Source organism: Notothenia rossii, assembly GCF_949606895.1.
Source record: "Notothenia rossii genome assembly, chromosome: 8".
Taxonomy (NCBI): Eukaryota; Metazoa; Chordata; class Actinopteri; order Perciformes; family Nototheniidae; genus Notothenia; species Notothenia rossii.
In genome coordinates, this window is record NC_136906.1 from 66,922,312 (window position 1) to 66,939,421 (window position 17,110).

At 40.5% G+C, this 17,110-nt stretch overlaps 2 protein-coding genes across 3 annotated transcripts; one reads left to right on the plus strand and one right to left on the minus strand.

Annotated features, from left to right (window-relative positions):
• Nucleotides 1-1,119: 1,119 nt before the first annotated feature.
• Nucleotides 1,120-8,606, plus strand: gata4 (GATA binding protein 4). Its single transcript, XM_079647092.1, has 6 exons — nt 1,120-1,871; nt 6,323-6,489; nt 6,614-6,739; nt 7,009-7,090; nt 7,230-7,366; nt 7,686-8,606. Exons 1-6 carry the CDS (start codon nt 1,343-1,345, stop codon nt 7,809-7,811), a joined length of 1,167 nt encoding a protein of 388 aa, XP_079503218.1. The 5' UTR covers nt 1,120-1,342; the 3' UTR covers nt 7,812-8,606.
• Nucleotides 8,607-10,464: 1,858 nt separating this feature from the next.
• Nucleotides 10,465-14,253, minus strand: LOC307014652 (uncharacterized protein). 2 transcript variants are annotated; one of them, XM_079642710.1, is made up of 3 exons: nt 14,119-14,253; nt 13,026-13,148; nt 10,465-12,000 (listed from the first exon to the last, which is right to left on the minus strand). In XM_079642710.1, exons 1-3 carry the CDS (start codon nt 14,133-14,135, stop codon nt 10,854-10,856), a joined length of 1,287 nt encoding a protein of 428 aa, XP_079498836.1. In that variant the 5' UTR covers nt 14,136-14,253; the 3' UTR covers nt 10,465-10,853. The 2 variants fall into 2 exon arrangements, with proteins under 2 accessions (XP_079498836.1, XP_079498835.1); XM_079642709.1 differs by lacking the exon at nt 14,119-14,253 and adding an exon at nt 13,480-14,089.
• Nucleotides 14,254-17,110: the final 2,857 nt, after the last annotated feature.

A 17,110-nucleotide genomic window follows, 5' to 3' on the forward strand; every position in this document is an offset into this window, starting at 1 on the left:
ACACACACACACACACACACACACACACACACACACACACACACACACACACACACACACACACACACACACACACACACACACACACACACACACACACACACACACACACACACACACACACACACACACACACACACACACACACACACAGGACTGTATTATAGTCTCATAACTCAATGAGAGACCGTCAGGGGAAGTGGCTGCACAATGAAATGGCCTCCTGTGTTTACGTCCACTGGTGTTGATGACAGGTATAAATATGTCCTTATGAACACAGCAGCCGCCGTAAACTTCCCACTAAAGGCGCTCAAGCATCCGGAACTATTTTTCATGTTTGTCATAATGAAGTACACAAAAAAATAGACCTTGATGATGATTATTCGAAATGCATGTCGTCTCAGCACACGTAAGCAAATAACGTGATAACGAATTCGAACCAATCTTTTAAATGTCAGCACATGTTTGTGCTCTTTCATAAATGCATATTCATATAATACTTTTCTGCGGGATAACTTGATAACTGTGCCTGTGGGGCATGAACAGGCCAATATACGTGTCTTTATTTCAATTGGATAGAGAAACAATAGGCCTACGGTTTTTATGGCGCGTTTGTTGAGATAATTGCAATTGTAAATCGAACAAATTACTCGAAATTAACAATTATCATAGGGAAAGACTGAGCTCGTATAATAGTCCAATTAAGGCATAAGGCCTAGTACAATTTAACGAAATCATTTTAATTTAATTATAAATTAAAGTTGCTTTTCAACTTTCAAATTGTTTGACAGAAATATAAACTGATCTTTTAAACGTTTGTAACAGCTAAAATGATACATTTAAATAAATGAAAATTGGAATTCACAAACGAAAATAAAAGTTTTTTTGTATTTAAAAGATTACCTAAATCCAGAAACAACAACAAAAGGTTGAATTGAATTGAGAACATAATTAGATAATAACAATAGATGTAAAGGCAATAATCTTCAGCTATCTATAATAAAACCTTATTTGGATGGTAATTGTTATTATTTAAAATCAGCCTATTAGGTTTACGTTTCATGAGAGAGAGAGAGAGGGAGGGAGAGAGAGAGAGGGAGGTAGGGAGAGAACAGCTGGATCTTGATCACAAGTAGTCTTCTCTCACTCGTCTTCCACATGTCTCCTCTCTCAGGTTATTCCTAATTCTCTCAATGTTGCGGTCGATTTGCTTCACATTTTATCAGCATATCTGATTTTAAGGACGTGACCACATCACATTAATACCAGCACTGAGCAAAAGTGCATCCACAATATCATTATCCCTTCTATCAACACGGATGTCCAGCTTCAAGGAGAGGATATGTATCAGGGCATAATGACCACCAACCACGGACCCCCTTCTTATGAAGCCGGATTTCTACACAACGCCTCGGCAGGCACCTCTCCGGTTTATGTGCCCACCACCCGGGTCGTCACCCCGATGATCCCGGCGCTTCCTTACCTGCAGACGCCCGGTGCGTCGCAGCAGAGCAGCCCCGTGTCGAGCCACTCTGCCTGGGCACAACCGTGCGCAGACTCGGTGTCCTCGTACAACCATTCCCCGGTGTCTCACTCTCCGCGCTTCGCCTTCTCCACCAGCCCGCCTATGTCCTCCGGGGTGGCCACGGCCCGGGACACAGCTGTCTCTTATAGCAGCCCCCTAAACATCTCTGCCAACGGGAGGGAGCACTATGGCGCCCGGGGCCTCAGCGGGTCGTATCACAGCCCGTACCCGGCTTACATGAGCCCGAACGTGGGTGGAACATGGCCGGCGTCCCCCTTTGATAGCTCGGTCCTCCACGGTCTCCAAACCGGCGCTCCTCATTGCACAACACGGCACCCAAACATAGGTAAGCTACAGGAAAATACATGTACAATTGAAATATTTTGTTTAACTGTAACGCTGTATATATTTTTCCAGTAAATGGTGTTTTTATTTAAATTGTGTTACACAGAAAGTTAAATCATGTTAAATGATAAACTGCATTGCTTGCAGGGAGACAAACAAGTGCAGATTATTAAAAGAAAGTAGCATATCTTTATATATGTATTTATTTTTGTATTTGTTAACGATTGAAGAAGTTAAACTACATGAACGAGGTTAAAGGTTGCAAGGCCTGATTGAAAAATCAATGTACTTTTTTAAAATAGAGATCAACATGATTTTATAAAACAATACTAACAATATAAATATTTACACGCCATAAAACTATATATATTATTCATGTTTCGTTTGCATGTGGCACAAATAATCTCTCAATCATGACCCATCAAGATTAAGGCATTATAATTTACAGGAACACCCGATTGCATGACTAATATTATTACAATAAAATAAGATTATACTTCCCAAATATTCTGGTATACAAAAATGAAATATGTCTTGAAATTAGGAGATAGGCTACATTTAAATTGAAGAACTTTTTGTTTTTTTAAAGATCTGATTATGAGAGACGGTTTTTGTTCATCGCATTTCTGCAGAACGAGCGTTTGTAAAAAAAACTTCTAATTTAAATAAAGCAAGAAAGGTTTTGTTTTAAATTATTATATTCTATTAAAAACAAATTGAAAAAGTAAACGAATTAAAAAAGTTATAGACTGCCACGTGAGATCAACAACAACAAAAATACCGCAGAATAATTTAAGGCTCTTTATCACCTTCAAATCGTGTCTGCTTGTTTCTTTAAGTAGCACGATTTCTATTTCAGCAATGTATTTCCATGACAGTTATTATGATATGGAAAGAGCCATTTTCTTTCATTTTTAATGATGCTGTGTTAAGCAATTTTCATTTTTGATAATGACGTTTGAGACTGCTTCGCTCTATCGCTGTATTATTTATAACCTTGTTATTATGTGCTTACTAAATACACATTAGTTATTCAATAAACCTCGAATTTACATTTTACATCTTAAAATAGTAAACTAAGTCAAAACAAATGTATTGGGTGAAATGCATAGCTTCTTTAATTTGACAATAAAAGGGGTTATTAAGTTTAGCCTATTTTATTTATGAGCCATTTCGAACCAAATGTTAACGTTAATTTCACTGTTTAATAAAACAACACAAAAGGCCAAATTGAGCAGCCTGTAATGACAATTAATTACCGTTTGGTTCACTTACTCAGGTTGACTTTTTGGCACATAAAATATCAAAAAATAACATATTTATTTATGCAAATATTTTTGTTTATTTTCTAGGATCAAATTATATTGAATGACTATATCCTATTTCATTTATTGACCTATTACATTTATTGACATACATCCAAATTGACTTAAGTGCAATCAAACATGAGAAAATCAGATACAGAATAGAAGGGAACCTGCAATGCTTTAGCCAAACCATTTGTTATTGCTGGTGAACTGGAGTTATAGAAATAATACTTCTGAAGTGATATAAATGAATATTTAACTGCACCTGAGCTGATTACACATTTCAAGTTTACGAGTTGTGTTTGGTCTCATAATTAGGTCAGATTTGATTTGAAGATATCTGATCTTGGTCAAGACTCAAATAATTAATTCTTTTAGTGAAGTAACAGTGAATTTTTCTTTTAAAAAGCCTTCATTTAAATATTAATTGCTATCTTTTGTCTGTGTTGGATGTGAATTTGGCCTTTAGTTGGAGGTTGAACTCTGGACTGTATCGCAACACATTGATTTAGCTTAGGTTGACATTTTTTCGATGACTTGCACCATAGTCTCGGTTAATAATCTTCATTTTGTTTATTTTACCTTCCATTATCTAGATTTTATTCAGAGTGATGGGCAATATTGGACAATATTTAATGTATTAATTCATTCATTTCATTATCATGTAATTTACACCGTGATCTGATGGGCTTGATCATAATTAGTCATATCAGATAGTATAGTATTTGTATCATATTAACAGAAAATGAATGGCTTATAACTTCCTCTCTGATTGCTCTTAAAATGCTTTGTTCGGTGATGATTTACATGGCCTAACACAGGAGGTCATCTAATTTCAATGAAGAAAGAAAAAGATGAGCTGTTCAACAGTTTAACAGATAAAAGCATTGATCCATATTGACCTCTTCATCTGATTATAATCACACTTAACTCACAGATCAGTGTGTTTACTCATTGCTGATCTTTATGTGTCAGAAACCAGCTGCATTGTTTTACAATCACATCAAATTAAATCAAACCTCAGTGCTTGATGAGCCGTGCAAAGAAAGTTTCTATTGCTCTGTTGATGAAGGGGAAACTCCCTCAGCTGTGAAGTGGCGCTTTTAAAATTCAAATCATATAAATAAGTCATAGTGAGAGTTAGTTTAATGATCATTGAGCAATAGCCTGATATGTAGCCTTACTGAAAAACCTAAATTATATTGGGGATTATTTAAAAGTCACTTTAATCACTGATTTATTATTCCAGAGAAACATCTATATGACTTTAATGGATCACATTTTACATTCTTCCTTTATAATCATTATTCTTCTCGAGTTTGATGACTTTAATAGAATAATTATATATGTTAACAACTATACCATTTCTCTGACAACAATATAAGCCTTTGTTATGAAATGGTATGAATACACATGAACATTTTAATTTATAAAACAATACATTTGTAATATTGCCTGGAACATAAAATACTTTTCAAATTATATGTTTTGCATGTTGTCTTTATATCCAATGTCAATAGTGTCAACAGACGGCAGATTGGGTAAAAAGTTCCAATCCAATAACTTTTTTCCGTAGACATGGAGATTTTGGATGATTAAAATAACAGTGAATACTGTAGTATTGAATTAAAAATTATCTAAAAACGAACAATATGTGCAGAAAAAATATGAAAAGTAAAGAAGAACAAGAAAAAAATGTGAGGTCGGCTAAACAATTGGAGTATATTTGTAAAAGTACAATTATTGAGTTTTAAATGGTTGTCAAGTATGTTTTCAAATTGCTATCTTTAAAAATACAGAAGGACAAAGAAAGGGAAATGATCTTGGAAATTAGAAGTACACAGACAGACCTTAGATAAAGCAAACCCCTTGTGACTTTTAACAGTGTTTTATACAGTTCCTACTGTTCACTGTTTATTAAAATAATCAAGGTATAATCTTTACGGAGCAGTTGGTCTATGTATCCCGGGTGTTTCCACCTTTGTCCCCTTAAAGCCACCAGGGCCCCCTGATAAAGACACACAGTGACTTTTTCACAGCGGAGATGATAACCTCCATTTAGACCTGGACACTGCAGTGTTTCCTCTGAGTTTTTGTCTTGTATTGGCTACCATTTCTGCCTGGCTCAAGGTTAGCTTGCCCTGCTTTCTCTGTTTTGCTCTCAGCCTTGGAGGAGGCCTGCATTTGTATCAGCTGCACTCTGCAGCGAGGGAGGAGCAGACGGGGGCTAGATTTATGCTATCTCAAGACAAATAATTATGCACAGGGGAAAGTACAGTTGCAAACAACAATAACATCCAACTTAAATGTGACTGTTTTGCACATTTCCTCAATCTATTCTTAGCATAACCTCACATATTCTAACCTGTTCTGTCACTTTCACATATCAGATGGATATGTTCTTTCGCTGAATACCTAAGTGGTTCATTAGACTCTATGACAGATTTATGAGATGTCATGTTAACTGGGAGAGATGTGTTAGACACAGAGTCTCTATTTGAATATGATGGAGCTCTATTGCGTCTCTATTTCCAGCCGACTCTTTATCTCAAGGGGAGCTATGAGATAAGGAGAGATTCCAGGCTGCTGTTGTGTGGGCCTGAAACACTGCGGCCTGCACCTCCTGCTGGTATAGAGAGGCCCCTGCATTTGATCATCAGGGTTTACAGTGGAGTAAAGTGTTCATTAAGATAGCTGGAAAAAAGTTTGTGTGGAATAAACCCAGCTGGAAATGAATTTATCAAAATCAGCTTTGTTTTGTATCATGAGATGGATATGTGCTACCTTATAAGGAGATTATTGATAATAAATGTTTCTTTGCAATAGTTCATAATGGTAGAAGACACACTTACTGTAATATCTCTCCTAACTAAATTGGTAAAACAAATGTGTAACACATCAACTATTCTGAAAAGCAGCCATTGTTTCAACCTAACCTAACCAGGATGTTTTTTTATTTTATTCAGTACAGATTGATGGTTTAAGACTTTTTTCTAGCTCATATTAAATTATATTGCTCTTGACGTGGAAAGTACCCATAAGTTGATAGAAGCAAATCACAGTTAGAGCCAGATCAGGTTTACGGGGGAAAAAAAAAAAAAGATGTTTTGGCTTATCATATTTCTCTCTTGTCATCCTCCATCAGACCTGTTTGATGACTTTGCTGAGGGGCGAGAGTGTGTGAACTGCGGGGCGATGTCGACCCCCCTCTGGAGGCGGGATGGTACCGGCCACTACCTGTGCAATGCATGCGGACTGTACCATAAGATGAACGGCATCAACAGACCTCTCATCAAACCTCAAAGACGGCTGGTGGGTGACAGAGCAGCACTTTAGTATTCTGTACCAAACAGTGAAGCAATACATGGATGGATACATTCAAGTGTTCACTCTGGGAAAATACATGTATTATCTTTTTCTCCTGACATATTTTCAGTCTGCCTCGAGGAGGGTGGGCCTGTCCTGCACCAACTGTCACACCACCACCACCACACTGTGGCGACGAAACGCAGAGGGAGAGCCGGTCTGCAACGCCTGTGGCCTCTACATGAAACTCCATGGGGTGAGAGAGGGAAGAGGGGGAAGAAGTGCATCTCAAAAACTGCTGATATCAAGTCAAATTCCTAGTATGTGCGAACCTACCTGGCAATAAACCTGTTTCTGATTCTGATTCTTATATAATAGTTAAAACCCTTTTGATCTTGAATTTAAATGTTCATCTTCAATGTATTAACCTTTATTCTACACCATTCTCCAAGATAGTTCCACTACTCTTATTTCAGTCTGCTGTTGTTGACTAATGGTTATTCCTTTGTCTTGGTGTCCTGACAGGTAGCAAGACCCCTGGCTATGAAGAAAGAGGGGATCCAGACCCGCAAACGCAAACCTAAGAGCCTCAACAAGCCCCAAACTGGTGAGCTTCAAAACCACATTCTTACATTTGTGCAGACATGGTGATAGCTGTTACAATGGCAGGAGCTCAAGACTTAGGCCCATTTCCATGCTCATACTGTCTGTGAATGTATCATGACGTTAGTTCTGGTGCTCCACAGGGACCCCAGGCAGCGAGGGGTCTCCCATCACAACCAGCAGCACTCCCCGGGCCTCCAGCACCACTGAGGAGCCTCGGCAGATAAAGACGGAGCCGGAAACCCACAGCTTGTACTCACACCACGGCTCACACGCACAGGTAAGACACAGTTTAAACAAATCTCAGAGAATATTAAGATCAAATAGTTGTTAGAGTTGGTGGTTGTGATGAAAAAGAGGCTAATCAGATAAAAAAACGGGATCATATCACCTAAAGGCCAAGGTCTAATATGGCCTATAAGGAACAGAGTTAAACCAATGTTCAACACATCAACCCAGATTCGACAGCATTGGCATATTTTGTTATGTTTTAAAACGTTTTTCTCCCCCATGATTAAAAAAAGGTTAAAGTCTCTGACAGACTGCCAACATAAGAAATCTGCAAGGCCTTCTCACCATTTCCTTCTGTATCCCTCTAGATTTCAGCCCTGCCAGCCTACATGACAGCTCAAAGTGGGGCCACTCCTCTCAAGATGTCCCCTGGGGGCCACGGTGGGTCTTCTGGCTCCAAAGCTGAGCCCTGGAACAACCTAATCCTGGCTTAGAAGACCCACAACCTGGCACGCATCTCAAACCAATCTATCTATAGCGATTAAACTCTTCTGAGGGATCAGAGCGCTTTGTATGCAGATGTTTGTGCAGCAGACACACCGCACAAGTCACTGGGACAAACATGTGGGAGCGCCACAAAAGAAATGGAGATCTTAAACAGAACTGCTCAGATACTGTATGTTTACTCACAGCAATCGAGGGACTTTTTGGAGTTTGTTAAAGAGCAGCGCCGCGATCAGACACACAAAACTCTTGAACTCTAAGAACTGTAACATGTACATGCTTCTCTACCCTCCCAGTGAAGTTGCTTTAAATGATAGATACTGTAACATAATCCAATAACAAATAACAGTAATGGTCAGACTTTATCTTATTGAGGTCTTTTTATTTCAATACTTTCTTTTCATTTTCATGTTGTTATTGACAATTTGCCTTAAAACGATGGACATACACAACATGTAAAGAATAAAAGAAGGTAGCACCATGGAGGAGATGTGTAATAAAGGGTCAGTTCACAATAATACCAAAAAACGAAATTATAATTTTTTTCTGAAATGCCACAACAATAGAATCCAGTTAAATTAATAATACATTTCAAAACCTCAAAAGCTACATCTCTTTACAGAGCAAACAATGTTCTATGGGCTCAGAACAGTCTCATAATACACACATGCACACAGAAGGATTCAAACTTTTATGATCCACAAAAGGATTACTTGTGTTTTTCAATGCACACACAAATGTGTTCCGTTTCATATACATGTAAATAAAATCCAAACACAGAAAAAAGTTTTACATATGTATTTTTGATCCTCACATATTTGTTTTCCGTTTAAATCCCCTGAACCTGCAAACACAAACCGCTTTCTATGCATGGATCGCTGTGCATTCGTGTGTGGGTTTTTTGAGACTCCCCTGACGCTCACCCGATTCGTACTTGTAATTTTTTCTATCTATAGCCAATCAGATGTCTCCTTCATTCTAAGCCAATCACATGAGCGCGCCCCCACGAGGGTATGATTTATTGCGTTCATGACACTTATTATGCATTTTGCGCTGTCCGGTCAGCTCGCTAAACAGAGGGCGGAGCTTCAGGTGATCATGCAGAGCTGCGTGTCTCCATCAGACTCAGCAGCTGATCTGATCTCTCTCTCGCGTCCGGTTATACGTCACTCGCGTTTATGTCAATATCGATCAGATCCAGCTCTCCTGATCGGCCTTTATAGAGAGCACCGATCAAACTATTAAGAGTGAATATCGGCCGATAATGACCGGCGGGGCTCCCCCCCTCGTTGACAGTTCACTGTCTAGCACTGGCTTCGTAGTGCACTGATCGATTAGGCTAAGCTAACCTGTAGCTGCTCCCTCCACACTCACAACAACTTCATACAGACATACATAAAGCAGCTGTATTCGCCATACAGGAAACACACATTTAAAACGGTTTTGCCTGCCGTTTTTGTGTACACAAGCATTCATCAATGGTTCGGAAAGTGGCGCTGTACCTTAATAATATAAAGGCTTGTATTTGTGTGCATTTCCTGTTCGGAAAGTGGCAATGTACTGAGAGTGGAGGTGTCCTGAGATTTGCTCCATGGTCATGGACCTGTTGGCTCCGGACTGCGCAAAATGCGTAGGCTTACATGAAGCGCTACGTCATGAACGCAAGAAATCAACCCTCGTGGGGGCGCGCTCATGTGATTGGCTTAGAATTGAGGAGACATCTGATTGGCTATAGATAGAAAACATTACAAGTACGAATCGGGTGAGCGTCAGGGGACTCTCAAAAAACCCACACACGAATGCAAAGCGATCCGTGCACAGAAAGCGGTTTGTGTTTGCAGGTTCAGAGGTTTTAAACGGAAATCAAATATGTGAGGATCAAAAATACATATGTAAAACCTTTTTCAGTATTTGGATTTTATTTACATGTATATGAAACGGAAAACATTTGTGTGTGCATTGAAAAACACAAGTGTGGATCCGGAAATACAAGTGTGAATCCTTTTGTGGATCATGAAATACAAGTGTGAATCCTTCTGTGTGCATGTGTGTATTTAGACTGTTCTGAGCCATAATGTTCAGGTTACTTAATAATCCTCATTGATTACACGGATTTAAATGTGATACCAATATTTGTAATGCACATGCATAATTTCACAGTGTATTTAAATCTACAAAGAAGCTATTCTGTAGCATTAAACCTACTGTAACTTTAAGAGAATTGCTCAAGATATCCATCACTCCCCACCAGAGAAAGGATTTTATTAGGCCAGTTCAATAGAAGAAGCGCCCTGGTTGCTTCTCGTTTCTCGATCAGTTGCCTGAACTGTGTGCCTTTTGATTTAAAGTGTAAAAAACACATGTCAGTATTGACACCACTGTGAAAGAATACATGAGAAACTACCTATTGCTATGTCGCACGTTCTGAATATGGCACATAGCTCCCCCTGCTGACACAAGAGCAGATGTGCATCCGTAAGAACACTGTAATACCTGAGGGCCTCAAAAAAAAGAAAGATATCTGGTATATAGTATTTATTATTAAAGGCACAACCCCAAACCTAACAATCATTTAATTATCATGTGTTAGCTGAAGGTTGTTTGATTTTGTGACGGCTTAATGTATCAAGAATGTACAGATGATTATAAATACTCAATGCTTTAATTTGCTTGCATTCTGACAAGCATGGGGGGGGGGGGTAACGTGTAAATGTGGGATATCATCACATGTAATTACCATCAAATATATGAGCATATATGTGAAAACTCCACTCCAGTATAATTTTAATACACCATTTGTGATATATTGTAAGTAAAGACACAATGAGAGACGGACATGTGTGCACTAACACTCTGATGCCCTTCCTCTGGGTGCAACTGTAGCTCTACTGAGAAAACTAATAAAGACCAAGCATTTTGACAGAAAACCAATGGTTTGTATGATGTAATCGTTCTGGGTATATCATTCTACTGAAAAAAACATATTTGACATCTAGTCTCAGTGACTTCCTCTTCATCTTGGCGAAGTTTAGTCATTGGGGAACTTGTGAAGCTTCTTCTGGAAACTGTATCCTCCCAATTTCTAAGTATTCTCTTGTGAAGCTTACAACATCTTTGATAAAAAGCTGTACAGTGCATTGATTGAAGTCCTCAGTCAGCTTCTCCCTGATGAACTCAGCATATTTGTCCTGCACCATCTCCTTCCAACACTGTTGAAATGTGAGCCTTATTTCACCCTGCTTGGCGTCAGACATCTGTGAGCTAAGAGCGTACTCAAATGCAAAAGCAGGTCCTTTTTTTAAATGTTCCTCCAAACTTTCTTTTTTGTCTGGGAGCAGGACTTGTGCAGCTTTGATCATTCTGTTTAGCTCCTGGATGTCTTTCTCCTCTTCTGGTTTGCCTTCAAAAATACTATGCATTCTTTTAAAGCTCTTCCAGTCCTGGTCTTGCACGGTGTTTATAAAAGCCAAATCTGCAGGTCTCAGGAGGCGTTTCACAGCAGAAAACACATTTTCACACGCAGGATTAAGATCAGTCTCTTCAGCTGCTTTCACATAGCTCTCATAGTCCTCAGTCTGATCGATACAGTCCACTTGGCTGAAGTGAATATCCCTGAAGACATTTTCTTTATTTCCTTTGAAGCCCCAACATTTCACGTAACCAATATGAGTCTTCACTCGATACACAGTCCACCACTCCTTAGCTTTCTGAACCAAATTCAGCATGCACGCATCTGTATTTCTAGCCAAACAGGGGCTGTTCTTGGTGAAAACATACACCTTCCCGCCTTCTGAGGCAGCCTCTGACTCCAGAAGTTCCTGGGTTTGTTTGATTATGAAGTCCTCGCTGTGTTTTCCCTTGTTGTACTTTGGATAGAAAGGTCCATACATGATAATCTCCTCCTGTTTCTCAATGACAGCCCATGAATGCTGCTTGTCCACTGCACCACATTCCTCTGTGATGTTGTGCTGAAACTCCAAAAATGTCTTGTTGATTGATTTGTCGAGTAAAACGTCATCAGTGGCTTTTTTGAACTTGAGATGCAACAACACTTTCTTTACAGAGGTTTGTGTGTCAGCCCAGGACAATATGTCACCCAAGAAGCTCTCAGTATCAGTCAGGTTTTTTGTCGCTACATTCACACAGTCTTCAGGTGTGCAGAAGGGGCCACAGCTTGTCCTGTAAGACATGATATCTCACTGTATGGCATACAAGTCTGGGTGAATAACACCAACATTGTGATAACTGGGAACTGGGGCGTATTGTTTGTAAATACACACTACAATTGACTACTATTGACACTAATTATTCATATTTAAATCAGGTGTCTTATGATGAGAATTCTGTTGTTAAATTACTATTGTATTTGCTTTTCTAACAAATAGTTGGACATTTGGGAAATACATTGATTTGCTTTCTTGCAGAGATTAAGACAAGAAGATAGAAAACACTCATGTCTGTCCAATACATATAAATCTACAGCAAGTCAGCTTAGCATAAAAACTGCAAACAGGGGGAAGTGCCAGCCTGGCCCTGTCTAAAAAGTAACAAAACCCACATCTTTATTTTTAAAATGAACACACCATATTTTGTGTTCAATTGGAACAAATATTAAATTGAAGTGCTAATAAGCAGATTTTGTTACCTTTGGACAGAGTCACACTCGTGTCTACGCTGTTTCCAGTCTAAGCATCTAACAGGCTGCAATATATAGATTATTTTTTGATGGACAATAATGATCATCTAACTCTGAATATATTGTTGAAATCAACAATGATCTCCATGGTCATTAATAAACCATATTAAAAAAAGTTTCCTATTTCAATGAATAATCCAGCTCTACGATAAATGAATATTTCACCATATGAATAGCCTACTGTCCGACTTGTGAATTGTAAATATGAAACAGATCTCTTTACATTTATTTAAAATGCTTTCAGAAGGATTGTGGTTAAGGTGTGGTGATTTAAATACAGTAGTGAAACATAATGAGACACATCAAATAAAGGGATGCGACATGTGGAAGGCCTATGTTGCCATAACAACGATGTGGCATACCAAGAAGAATTGGAAATGTCCCCTGAAATACCCTTTGTCCTCAAACAACTCAGACGCATGAATAAACCTGTGACATTCCTGTTGCAACACCTCAAGAAAACATTTCCACGACCCAGATTACATTTATATATTCTGTCAGCACTTACTGTCTGTCATGCCTGTCTGTACGTGTGTCAGCCTCATATCTGGCCAGAGTTTTGAGACATTTCTTTTTGCACATGGGAAGCTCCTTTGCATACCCATTACACAGAGGTCGTTTACGGCTAACTCTGAAACAGAAAACAGGAATATCATCATGGGATCAGATTACAGTGTATGTACGGTGGCTGTTCGAATAAAAAAAAATTCAGTTTGACTTCTATGGATAACAATAGTTTATGTCTTTGCTAAAAGATTTTAAAAAATGTAAGAGTGTTTCAGTGTTACGAACTCAGACACTTAGGATGTAGGACCCAATTGTATGACCCGGGAGACAGAGGTAAAGTATTGGTAAGATACTTTATTGTTCCAAAATACAGCAAGATGAAAAACAACAAAAAAGGTCACTATCAAATCTCAAGTTGAAATGACAAAAATAGAGAACACAATGAAAGCGCTCACGTAGTGAGGAACCAAAACTTTTCAAGAGCACAGAGAGCATAGACCTGACTGTGGCAAGAGACTAGATGAACTGACACTGAACACTGGGAGACAGGGGAATTTAAACACATGACAACAAGACACAGGTGAAAACAATCAGGGGCGGGGCTGTTGATGATGAGCACAGGAGACACACAAGGGGTACAGGTGAACACAATCAGACACACCAGGGAAATTAACGACAGGGAGGAAAACACAGGGAGAAGGACCAGACAATATACAAGGAGGAAAACATGACAGGGAGAACAGAACAGCAAAAAAAACATTACCAGACATACAAAAGTATAAACGTGACATAACACAAGAATCGTGACATTCAGCCGTTCCACCAATATCAAATCAAACCAAATCAAGTTTTACTTATAAATCACATTTAAAAGCGATTTTTGGTCGAGACAAAGTGCTGTACAGTACATGTAATAAAAACACATTACTATAATCACAATAAAAGACAATAAATTACAACAGATATAAAAATATAAATAAATAAAAATGCCAAAGTATAAAATGTAAAATGCCAAAGAGAAGTACAACTCTCAAGATACAAGAACATGTCCTTTCCCCTCTCTTTTAGCTCATATTATGTGAAAGTGTACTCACATAGGAAGTTCCATCATCCGTCCAGGAAGTTTTCAGGTTAAATGAGTCCTCCTCTTTTCGAGTCGTTCATTAAGTTGTCTCCTTATTACAAAGTAAAATGCTCTGACAAAGTGTCACCTCCGACAGGTGAAAAGTTGTACTCCCAACATGTTTACCTAAACAACAGTTTAAGAGCTTTGAACAGTAAGCTCCTCCCTTTGCTCACCTGATATGATCCCTGCACATTGTTTATTTAGTATTACCAAGATGTGTGTCATCAACTGTCTTGCGGCATCCTAGGACACTCTTTTTCAAGTTTAGCCAGTTCATAGAAGTGATAAATCAAAAATGATAACTGTAACCACATAAATAAAAAGAGTAGAAGCCGAACTGGATTGTATGAGATGCTTCTTGATCATTTATTTTGTATAGTTAATTCCTGGAAGCTGCCACAAGTGACACACATACTGGCTGGAGGCAGAATGAGTCCTTGGTTCACATGGTTGAAAAAGTCCATGAACCTTAATGACCTGTGCGGTTGTGTATATTATAAACATCTGACACAGTAGAAGAGCATCTCTTATGAAGCATTTTGTAAGTATTACATCATTTTACAGCTTATTAATACATATAATAGTCTGTCAAATAAATGAAACTTTATTTAGAAAAATGTGTTATCTTTTTCCCTTTATTCTTTGTGTTTAAAAGACTTGTCTGAAGAACCATCTCTTCTTTGACTGTGATGAATAAAGTATGCGTTCAATAACCAGGCTCTTGATCATAATCTTTACTGCATATGTGTGCAGTAAAGAATTGTAATAACTCTCCTTGTGGTTTCTAGGAAATATAAACATGCACAGACAGTGTTGTGTAGGTGTGAGTCATGCAAAGTAACACGTTATAGCACATCTGTGTGTGTTTCAATACAGGATATTTTATCAATTAAAACAAATTAAAATAATCATGGCCATATTATTCATCATGGCTTTCAGGGTGCCCATAGGATGAATCCTACTGACTTCTGTGGTGATCCCGTGACTTTTTCTTATTGATTGTTGAGGGCTTTGTGAGTTATGAGCAGGACTTTGAAGTCGATTATTTGACGGACGGGGAGCCAGTGGAGGTTCTGGAGGACGTGAGTGATGTGGTCTTGGGAGCGGGTGTGGGTGAGGAGGCGGGCAGCAGAGTTCTGGATATATTGGAGTTTATTGAGGAGGTTGGATGGTAGGTATGCCGTAGAGCAGGGGTGTCAAACTCAAGGCCCGACACCCCTGCCTGCGTAGAGGATGCTATTGCAGTAGTTGAGTCGTGATGTGATGAATGCATGAATCAGGGTTTCAGCAGCAGAGGAGGAGAGTGATGGGCGGAGACGGGCAATGTTTTTGAGGTGGAAAAAGGCGGTCCTGGTGATGTTATTGATGTGGTGATTGAATTTGAGCTGACTGTCAAAGATAACTCCAGTTGGTGAGAGAGGAGTGTGTTGTGGGGGTGATGGTTTTTGTTGAGATATAAAGTTGGATGTCATCGGCGTAGCAGTGAAATTGAAGGTTGTGGGGAAGAATGATTTTGCCAAGGGGGAGCATGTAAAGGATCTGCTCCTCTGTCCCGAGGCGACCCCCAGAGTTCGGTGCTTGGCCCCCTCCTCTTCATCCTTGAAGAGGAGGTGCAGTTGTTGATGTTGATAAACTGATGTCTGTCGGTGAGGTAGGATTTCAGCCAGGAGAGTGCAGTGTCAGTGATGTTGATTGATGATTCGAGGAGGGACAGCAGGATGGTGTGGTTGATGGTGTTGAATGCTTCGGTGAGGTTGAGGAGGATGAGGATGTTCAGGTTGCCGGAGTCAGAGGAGAGGAGGAGGTTGTTTGTGATTTTGAGAAGAGCTGTTTCCGTGCTGTGTTTTGATCGGAAACCGGATTGAAATGGCTCAAAGAGGTAATTGGAGTTGAGGTGGGATTTCAGTTGTGAGGCAATTAAGTATTTTTGACCGAAAGGGGAGATTTGAGATGGGCTGGAAGTTGGACATGATGTCGGATGTGAGTCCAGGTCTTTTGAGAATGGGTGTGACAGCAGCCAGTTTGAGAGAGGGGGGAACGGATCCAGATCTGAGGGAGGAGTTAATGATGGTGGCGATGAGCTGGGAGATGGCAGGGAGGCTCTCTTTAACACATTTGGAGGGCATTGGGTCAAGTGTGCAGGTGGAGTTAATTCCAGTCATGAAGTGGGACATTTGCATGGGGGTCATAGGGGAGAAGTGGGGCGGACGGCCCGGGGGCAAGGCAGAGTTCAAAAAAGGGGAATTCGGGCGCACGGCCCGGGGGCAAGGCAGAGTTCAAAAAGGGGAATTCGGGCGGACGGCCCAGGGGCAAGGCAGAGTTCAAAAAGGGGAATTCGGGCGGACGGCCCGGGGGCAAGGCAGAGTCCATGGAGGGAATCTCGGGCGGACGGCCCGGGGGCAAGGCAGAGTCCGAGGAGGGGTGAAGACCAGACACCTCCGGAGGCCGGTCAGGAGCCGGTGTCGGCAAGATCCCCCATGGAAGAGGACACAGGACCGGCAGGATCCCCGGCAGGAGAGCAGTCGGCGGAATCCCCAACGCGACAGGACATGGAGTTGGCAGGACCCCCGGCAGAAGAGTAGTCGGCGGGACCTCCAACAGCTCAGGACATGGGGTTGGCAGGACCCCCGGCAGAAGAGTAGTCTGCGGGACCTCCAACGGGACCAGACATGGAGTTGGCAGGACCCCCAGCAGAAGAGTAGTCTGCGGGACCTCCAACGTCACAAGACATGGAGTTGGCAGGACCCCCGGCAGAAGAGTAGTCTGCGGGACCTCCAACGGCACAGGACATGGGGTTGGCAGGACCCTCGGCAGCGGGGCAGTCTGCGGGACCTCCAACGACACTTGAGTGGGTTGGTTCGCCAACAGAACCCGGGGAGTTGGCGTCGGACGGACAGCCAACAGGAGACGAGGTGCTGGAGTCGGCCGGTACGCCGACAGGACTCGAGGAGCTGGCGTCG